The 10262-nt window shown below is 41.2% G+C and overlaps 1 protein-coding gene across 1 annotated transcript; it reads right to left on the bottom strand.

Moving 5' to 3' along the window:
* Positions 1 to 1417: 1417 nt before the first annotated feature.
* Positions 1418 to 3878, bottom strand: LOC140732963 (transcription factor HES-5-like). Its single transcript, XM_073055694.1, has 3 exons — positions 3438 to 3878; positions 3154 to 3331; positions 1418 to 3059 (listed from the first exon to the last, which is right to left on the bottom strand). The coding sequence occupies exons 1-3, from the start codon at positions 3513 to 3515 to the stop codon at positions 2797 to 2799; spliced, it is 519 nt and encodes a 172-aa protein (XP_072911795.1). The 5' UTR covers positions 3516 to 3878; the 3' UTR covers positions 1418 to 2796.
* Positions 3879 to 10262: the final 6384 nt, after the last annotated feature.

Genomic DNA, 10262 nt, shown 5'->3' with positions numbered 1-10262 from the left:
CCTCTATATAAGATGGATGCAGGAGCTTTAGAGAGTAGGGTAGATTTACCAGGATACTCTCTGGATTAAAGAGCGTGTCTTATGAGGAAAGGTTGAGCAAGCTAGGGCTTTTCACTTTAGAGAGAGATGACTGAACAGAGGTATAGAAGGTGATAAGAGATATAGAGCAGATCACCAACACCTTTTGTCTGAGAGTGGTAATGGCTATTATGAGAGGGCATACTAAGGTGATTTTAGGCAAGTATAGGGCAGGGTGTCAGAGATAGTTTTTTTACACAGAGAGTGGTAAATGTATTGAATGCACTGCCAGGTGTGGTGATGGGGACATTTAAGATATTGGCACATGGATGAAAGGAAAAAGAATGGAAGGTTATGTGAGAGAAATGGGTTAGATTGATCTTGGAGTGGGTTAAAAGGTCTCACAACATCATGGGCTGAGAAACCTGTACTATGCCGTGCTGCTCTTAGATGTCCTATTTATTTTACATTTTGTCACATAGTTAATTGAAACTTGACAGAAGTTAGTGATAGAATCTTACATTAACTCTTTTTGCTCACTCCTTGCTCAGGTACCGTCAGCAGATCTCTTCATATAGATGCAGCTATAAAAACGGCAAGACAGCGGTGGCGATATTTCGTTAGGAGTTAGAAGAGATTTGGTCTGTCACCTAAAACACTCGTAACCTTCTATAGATGTACAGCGGAGAGCATTCTGACAGGCTGCATCACTGTCTGGTATTGGTGGGGTGGGGGGGGGGGAGGTTTGCAGGGCTGCTGCATAGGACAGAAAGAAGATACAGAAAGTTGTAAATTAATCCCCTCCATCTTGGGTACTAGCATTCGTAGTATCCAAGACTTTTTCCAGGAACGGTGCCTCAGAAACGCGACGTCCATTATTAAGGGCCTTTGTCACCAGGGCACACCCTTTTCTCATTGTTACTGCCAGGAAAGAGATACAGAAGCCTGAAGGCTCACGCTCGGCGATTCAGGAACAGATTCTTCCCCTCTGCCATCCGATTCCTAAGTGGACATTGAACCCACTCACACTTCCTCACTTTTTTAAAAACTTATATTACTTATGTTATGCACTATTTTAAATGTATATATATATATATATATATATATATATATATATATATAGCTACAATTTACTTATTTATGTCTTTCTATATTTCCATATATTGCATTGAACTGCTGCTGCTAAGTTTACAAATTTCAGGACTCATGCCGGTGATAATAAACCTGATTCTGATTCGGTTTCAACGTTTTGTCCGTCGCTGAGTTGCAAATGCGTATCTGAGCTCACTTTATTCCTTTTCCACGGTATAGGTTAGAAATGTTATGCTTTAAAAAGACGTTTGATTTGCAAGGTCTTTGTAGTTATATCGCACAAAATTCTGCAGACGGGCACCACATACATTCAAGTGGAGTATTTATTTTGCCAATGTACAAGTTAACGAAGTATCAACAATATAGACAGTCAACATTTGAAAAATAAGGTTTATCTTAAAGTTCAAAGTAAATTTATCTCTCTTTACATAAAGGAGCACAAACATTAGAGGCATTTACAGCGTCACCCACCAAATACCAAAGGAATGTAGGGAGGTCGAGAATGAAAAGGGAAAACAGATCGCAGGGACGTAGGGAAATGATTTTGTATTAAATAAGGCAGTGGCGAAATATGAGCTGAATATCGAACGGGGCACTGAGGCTGCCGAGTCCGGGCTGACACAATCGGGTACTGACTGGTACCAACCCCACCAATAACCTGTTGTAAGTTATGTTTGAGACTGACCCCAGCAGTGACCCCATACACGAACAGTGAATGCTCGCAATACACCGTTACAATGGGCATCATTGATACACGTGAATGCCAAAGGCTTCACTGCACTGCATATCAGTGCAGAAGAAGTCACCGATGGGTGGTTTGCCAGTACTGAAGTCCAGAGACCAGAAACAGATAATCAGGAGACAGCCGAGATAGCTATAGCGAAACGAGCAAAGGAGATGGGTGCAGTTTCTGTTGAGACAGGGTAGCTGCTTAAAATGGGAAATTAACAGTGGAGATGGACATTTTGCTTAAGATGATCAAGCCAGAATTGACGGAGGATTGTCAGAACAGCCAAATGCAACGACCCTGCTCTTTTACAAACGGAAATGAGACTTGGTGCTGTGGTTGTTCGACGGAAGTGTCGGGGTGAAGACGGGATGACAACGAAGTGGAAGGTTGCGCGATTTTCTAACCCACCACCACGAGGGGTTGGAGTGAGCTCCACTGAGAGAGAATATCCCTACCCAATCCATCGACAATCTACCCAGTGGTTGTTGACTGGTGACAACAAGGTCAAAAAATCGGGGGGTGAGTGGGTGCACTGTGTGGCAAATGAAAGAAGTCTCTGGAGTAAGATATCCAGATATTTTCACGTATAAGTCATGTGACAACAAATTCTGTGCGCGCCTCTCCTCATAAAATACACGTCAGAATTTGCAGCTTCTCTTCACTGTGAAGAACAATATGATCCTGACCCAGGATCTGCAGAAATAAAGCGGAGAAACTTTTCCCCTAAACAAACTACTTTTTACGATACCATATACACAGAGCAATATTTACAAAGTGACGCGTTCCCTAGATCAGGGAAATACGTTTTCTTCAATATGAAGAAAAGCTAACAACACTTCCAATCTTATCACGGGATCGATATGCCTGATACTGGAGAACGATTCTCCTACAACGGGTTCACCATCTCCCAGTAAACAAGGAATAGTCTTACACGAATCTGGCTTCTGGTTCAAGTTCTACCAGGGTCTCCAGAGAGGCGCAGTGCCGGGCTGAACTGACTGCTCCGTGCCACTCTGACAAGAAGCCGTCAAGGGAAGGTATACGCCGTAAGGTCGAGACTTGGCCGGACACTGTGGCTGTGTTCTTTGGAAGCGCGTCACCAGCTTCTTCTGGATGTCACTTTTGCCTTCTTGTGTAGAGAAAAAACGCAGAGCCTCCTGTAAACAGCGGGAGTATCCTTCGTTATAGTCACGCTCCGAGCCGCTGGTCGGGCAGTTTACTGCGCAAAAAAAAAGAAACGAATGTGCCGGTTAGACCGGGTAGAAAAAACCTGTAATCAAACAACGTCAAGCACAACCTGTCGGCTGTCTTACCTCTGAATTGCTGATTGTGATACTTCAGGTAATTGACCGTCATTTTCAGGATGTCCGCTTTCTCCAGTTTCATGTTCGGTTCTTCTGTTTGAAACTCCCTTCCCAGTAAAGTCTTCAGTTGGTTGATGCTACTGTTTATCCGATCTCGGCGCCTTTTCTCTATTGTTATCTTCATAATCTAAAAATAATGCGAATTTGAGATATTTTTAGATGACAATTACTTAAGTTTGTAAGGACAGAGGTAGATTATTAATCCGTGTTGCTGTGATTGACTTTACACTTACTTTGCTTTTCTGTTTAGCTATGAACTTTTCTTCCGAGTATTCCCCGGTAATAACAGCAGCAGCATTGGCGGGAGTCATGCTTGACAACCGAGAAAGACTATCAAGGCTTGTGCTTGGTGCGAGACTGAAAGTTGCAGCAGCTCCTTCCTCTATTTATACCGCTGCATTTACATGAAAAAAAGCGGGAGTCCTTGTTTCATGAGGTTTCCCACACTCTCTGGCCAACGAGGGCTTTCAAAAGGACAATAGCCCAATCGCTGCCTTGTAAATGCCAAACTAATGATGGGCTTTGACATTACTTTGCGTGGGAATCTTCGCGGACCATCTGGACAGTCCGTATAACAGAGCAAACCCAGGGGCAATTAGTCACGCCTCGAGTTATGAGACTCTGAAAAGCTGATTTTATGTTTTCCGACACTCTGTGATATTACGCTGCGAAATGGCACCTTGACAGCTACCTTAAATAAACGATTTTACAACAATCGTAAAATCTGCCTTGACGTTATTAGCAAACACGTGTGAAAATGTTTGATTTCCTGTGATTGACAATAAGTGTGTTCGATGTATAATGTGAAGGTACATCAATCACCAACATATTATAAGAATAGCCAAGTAATCATATTTAAAATTTTAATTCTATTTCTTGTTTGATGCAGTTCTATTTTTCGTTACATTCGGCTTCAGATGCGTTTTCCCGCTTACTTGTTTCATGATCAAACTACTTCAATACACGGGAGCAAGGATCAGCTTTATTCGCCGTTACGTGTACGGAATTTTCAAAAATAACATTCAACAATCATAAAGAATAAATAATTATATAAAATAATGATAGAAGTACGGATATACAATACTCTAAAGAATGATCACAATGCGGGAAGTTCTTTCTGGGGTCAGGTATAGTATATTTGCCATAGTAACAGATGTGTTGATACAATGACTCGTCTTCCAGATGTTTACCAGCTTACATTCTTACGAGGAAAGTGAGTCAAGCAAGCTTGGTAAGTGGCAGAAGGACAAGAAGGGACAGCTGTTTCTAAGTAAAGCTATGTATTGTGTGTTGCATTGGATCATTGACCCGTCACACTTTCTACCTTCAAGACGACACGTGGGAAACTTTCAGCAACAATTGACTGACGCCTGGAAAGGGATGCGGGTGAATCACTGAGTACATTGCGTCCCTGGCTGCTATTTCAATATTTAGCTGTTTTTCTGTTAGCAAGTACCGATCATTATTGTATTTAATATAACACGTGTTGGATAGACCCGAACCTAATAATTTATGCGCCATTTCAAATAAGCCATAAACACATGTACTGTACATGCCCAGATAATAGGAGTTTACATGATTTAACATTCTACTGTTATCAGCGTTGCCTGGGTGACTAAATTTTATCAATATTTTCTAACATACTGCCTTGTGGGGAAACTGGTAACTTGTTCCATTCAATTCAATAGAAGTTCAAAAGTATTGGACAACCTCTATTTGAGATTCTCAGCGGAAGGTAGTTACTACTTTTTAAAATAAGTATCAGGAAAATGGTTCTGGTTTTATTTTAACAATTAAGTCTTTTCAAAACGAAAGAAGATACAGATACTGTACCCTGGCGTATTGGTGTTGTACTTTAATGTTGCAAACAGTCTCGGGGGCAAATATCTAAACATAGCACATCACCAGATGTTTACCAAACGCTGTCAAAAAGTACCTAAATAAAAGCATGCTAGTCTCTTTCATCTCGTTCCAAATCCAGTGCTTTTGAACTGATTGTTGTCTGATGTCACACTTGAGTACAACACTAACTTTTACGAGCAGGATTTGGTTTAATCGCAAACGTGCGTTAAGGCATAAAAGCGACTTAAAACGAAAGTGTTCACAAAGTTTCATTGTTTGAAGATTCGCTGTTCCGGGATAGGATTCAATGACATTTGTAGATGCTAAGAACACAGAACGCGCTTTACAAGAAAAGCAGATTAGCAATAAGGTTGAAAACAGTAAGGCGGGGAGAAAAATTGAAGGAGAAAAACATTTTTACTGGGATATTCTTCACAACGGATCCTACACCGCCAAAAAAGGCACAACAATTTTGTATAACAGGGTAGAAATATTTTAAGTATTTATTACTAAATTTTAGAGAAATTCAATTTATGAAAACAACAACGTTCGTTTCTACCCGCGGAAGAGAAAACATTGTTTATTATTCTGTATACTTAGAGCCTCTGGTCTCTTGCAAATAAAGAAAAAATTTGTAAACATTGATGTCCGGATTCGAGATGTCTACGATGCAGCTGTTGGGCTCGACCTATGCTAATCTTCAACGCGTGGGAAAGAGGCGACAGAAACTGCCTCACGTCCACTTTCAAAAATCACCAAGCACGGGGCGTGGGATTATCAATGGCACGTTTGTATCAAGGGTTTATAGTTATGGAGCGCAGTGCCACAAAAATATTTGCAGAATCATGTTGTACGCAATTAGATGAATGCAGCCGCATAACGAAAATGGTCCTAGTCATCGGAATGGAGCATATCAGTTTGTACTTGAACACCAGACTCGTTTATCTTAATAAGCAAGAGAACACGGCCAATTATTTCAAATGTGCAATGCAAAAGTAGAGTGTGAGAATAGTAATGGCACGTGTATCGCTAGTGTATTTAAGAGGAAACAAGAATCTTCAGAATCTAGATTCTGGAGCAAAAGATAAACTTCTAGACTGAGGAATAAGTTATGGGGGGGGGGGGGGGGGTTGACGATGATGCAGGTCAGGACCTACACCAGTCCGATGCAGTTTCTCGATGATAATTCCTTTCCTCCACAGATGCTTCAGCAGATGGTTTAGATTTGCTGCTAGTCTATTTAATATCGGTTATCAAAGACATTCGTTGCTTTGACTGTTGTAATTTTAACATCGTACTCTGTGACCATTCGCTGGGCTGCAACAATGACCATAGAAAGTTTCAGAGAGGCAGTAGATGAGAAGCTCTTGAACCAGGTAGATGTGATCTGTTCTGGACTCACTGATCCCCGTGTGTATTTGTCTGCACGCTTTCAGAACAGATTTGGTTGCTTATTGGCGAATACATACCCCACGTTAGCAACAGGATAGTAAGGCAAAAAATCAAAAGTCATTGTTCACTAGTAGGATGAGTTCACGTCAATTACAATCTCATGTGGTAAGTCTGATCTGAACAGGAAAAGAAAGGGTAGTACGTGTGAAATCAGTTGCCAGTAAAAGGACAGTTCTAAAGCTACTAGAGCAGCAGGCAAAGCAGCTTTCAAGGCTGATGGATACATGGTAAATCTCAAGCTGCAGTAACGCGCAGAAGCTTTAAAATCATAGAGCCAAGCATTAGAATATGTTGTTGGGCACATTACATTATTAAGGTGGAGGTTAATGGTGAAGAGAGTTGTAAAGAAGCTACACACGAATGCAAGAAAAGAAACAGTCTTATGCAATGGGGCCACACATGCATGTTCCGTAAGAAAGTCAACCTCCAACAAAAATATAAGGAAGATACAAAATCCTTCCATCCAGAGCAATCAGAAATAGTGGAAAATTATATCTGAAACTTGGAGGGGTCATGGGAAATGTTTCACAACTCCATGGATGTTTGTTGGGGTTCCTGTGCAGACTTAGAGTATAAGACAATAAAGCATAAGAGCAGAATGAGGCTATTCAGTCCATTGAGTCTGGTCTGCCATTACATCATGGCTGATTTATCATCCCTCTCAATCCCATTCTCCTTCCTCCTCCCTGTAAACTTTGACATCCTTACTAATCAAGAAACAATTGACCTTCACTTTAAATATACCCAATGACTTGGCCTCCAAAGCCAGGATTCCACAGATTCACCACCCACTGGCTAAAGAACTCATCTCTGATCTAAAGGAATGTCCCTATATTCTGAGACTGTGCACTCTGGTCCTAGACTCCTCCACTATTGGGCACATCCTCTGCATGTCCACTCTATCTAGGCCTTTCAATACTTGATTAGTTTCAATGAGATCTCCATCATATTTTCTTTCTAAACTTCAGCAATACAGGCCCAGAGTCATCCAACATTCCATTATATATTAAATCTTTTATTCCCAATATGATAAACATGGTCAGTGTAAGTTATAAAATACACATTTAATATCATTTGAGAAAGTCTGTAGTGTAGTCACTGCTTTGGAAAAGACTTTAACAATGTGAAGGAGGTTTGGTCAGTGCAGCACATCAGTTAATGCAGCCTGTGGGCCAGTGAAAGAAAGAGAGACAAGAACTTCAATATTGAGTCTGGGCCACTTCAGCTCAAGCGAACTGCAAAACTTGTGAAGAGTGGGACATAATCCCTGTGTGTATTGTCCAATTGTAACACATTGAACGACCATAGCACAGTCAAGTAAATTCCTAATAGAAGAATTTTGGATTTGGAATTTACTTATTATCATCTCATAACTGACATACAGTGAAAAACTTGTCTTGCATATTGCTCATACAGATCAACTACACAGTGCGTTGTGGCAGTACAATGTAAAGTAATACCAGAATGCATAATAAAGTGCAACATCTACCATACAGAGAAAGTGAAGAACATGTAGATGATAAGGTGCAAGGTCACAGTGGTGTAGGTTAAATCTTCATACTAGGGAACCTTTCAATAGTCTTATAAAGTTAGGATAGAACCTGATCTTTAGCCTGGTGGTACATCCTCTCAGGCTTTTGCATTTTCTTCCCAATGGGAAGAGGAAGAGAGAATGTCCGAGGTGGTGGGGCCTTTGATTATACCAGCAGATTTACTGAGGCATTTTCTGAAAATGTGCCCTCTTGTCCCAAACTCCCCCACCATGGGAAACATCCTTTCCACGTCTACTCTGTACAGGCCTTTCAACATTCGAAAGGTTTCAATGAGATCCCTCCTTCATCTTTCTAGATTCCAGCGAGTACAGATCCAAAGCTATCAAACATTCCTCATATGATAACCCTTTCATTCCCAGAATCATCCTTGTGAACCTCCTCTGAACCCTCTCCAATGCCAGCACATCTTTTCTTAGATGAGAAGCCAAACACTGTTCACAATACTCAAGGTGAGGCCTCTCCAGAGCCTTATAAAGCCTCAGTAGCACAGCCCTGCTCTTGTATTCTAGACCTCTTGAAATGAATGCTAACATTGCATTTGCCTTCCTCACCACCATCTCTACCTGCACCCTTAGGGTGTTCTGCACAAGGGCTCCCAAGTCTGTTTGCAGCTCAGATTATTGGATTTTCTCCCCATTTAGAAAATAGTCTGTACAGTTATTTCTACTACCAAAATGCCTGATTATGCATTTTCCAACATTGCACTTAATTTGCCACTTTCTTGCCCATTCTCCTAATCTGTCCAATTCCCTTGGCAGTCTTCCTATTTCCTCACGCTATCTAACCCTCCATCAGTCTTCATATCATCTACAAACTTGGTAACTATTTCATCATCTAAGCCACTGACATACAGCATAAAAACGTCCCAACACTGACCCCTCCAGTACACCACTAGTCAGAGGCAGCTAACCGGAAAAGGATCCTTATATTCCTACTCACTGCCATCTTACCAATCAGCCAATGCTCTAACCATGCCAGTTACTTTCCTGTAATGCCATGGGCCCTTAATTTGATAAGTAGCCTCATCAAGCTTGTCAAAATCTGAAAGTCCAAATATACAACATCCACTGCATCCCCTTTATCTATCCTACATGTAATCTCCTCAGAATTCCAGCAGGGAAGATTTTCCATTAAGGAAACCATGCTGACCTTGTCTTAGCTTGGCCTGTGTCACCAAGTACTCCAGAACCTCATCCTTAACAATGGACTCCAACATGAGCTTAACGAATTCTATGCACACTTTGAATGGAATGGTGTTGCTATGTCATCACCCACGTTGGCAGCCTCAAATGTACTTCAAAGTAAAACTTATTAATAAGAGTACATACATGTCACCACATACAACCCTGACATTCTTTTTCCTGTGGGTATACTTAGCAAATCTATAACATAGTAATTGCAGCGGCATCATTGAAACAGCAAGGACATAGAAGATAACAAACTGTGTAATTACAAATATAAATAAATAAGCCATAAATAACGAGAGCATGAAACAAGATAAAGAGTTCTTAAAGAGAGATAATTGATTGTGGGAACTTCTCAATAGATTTTATCCAGGAGTCGGATGGTTGAGGGGTAGTAATTATTCTTGAACCTAGTGGTGCAAGTCCTGAGGCATCTGCACTTTCTACCCGATTACAGCAGCGAGAAAAGAACATGGCCTGGATGGTGAAGATCACTTGAACTCATTGTTACCATTGGGGACTATCACACCTCGTTATCAGGTGCGGGTGAGCATGCCCAATGCGGGTCACGGTTTGGGCCAGGGGAGAAGTACATATTGTAAGCCACAACAGCACGGGGTTTTAATTTAGTCCCGGGAGAAAAAAAGTGCAAAAGCTATCCAAAAGTTGTGAAGAAAAATATTTACAAGTAGAGAAACAAGGGGGAGGAAAACACCCGCATGTATAAAAATTTACAAATACACGGAGGCTTTCGCCACGACAAACTTTGTCTTTAACTTTTCAGTGTAAGTCAACCATATTCACCAAATACCCTTGTACAACCTCCACACCTCTCCAGCAAAGCCAAACTAAGCGTTTAAGTCTGCCTCCGCCTGGCCAAGAAGAACCTGGAAATTCTACCACTGGTCTGGGGGGGTGGGGGGGGGGGCACGTGACCAGACCATTATAATTATTTCAGATGCAGAATTGGAACATTTTAAACAGGGACTCTAACATATTATAGTTTTATTCCACAACAAATGCCTTA

This window comes from Hemitrygon akajei, chromosome 9, assembly GCF_048418815.1.
Source record: "Hemitrygon akajei chromosome 9, sHemAka1.3, whole genome shotgun sequence".
Classification (NCBI taxonomy): Eukaryota; Metazoa; Chordata; class Chondrichthyes; order Myliobatiformes; family Dasyatidae; genus Hemitrygon; species Hemitrygon akajei.
This window is presented reverse-complemented; position numbering and strand designations above follow the sequence as displayed.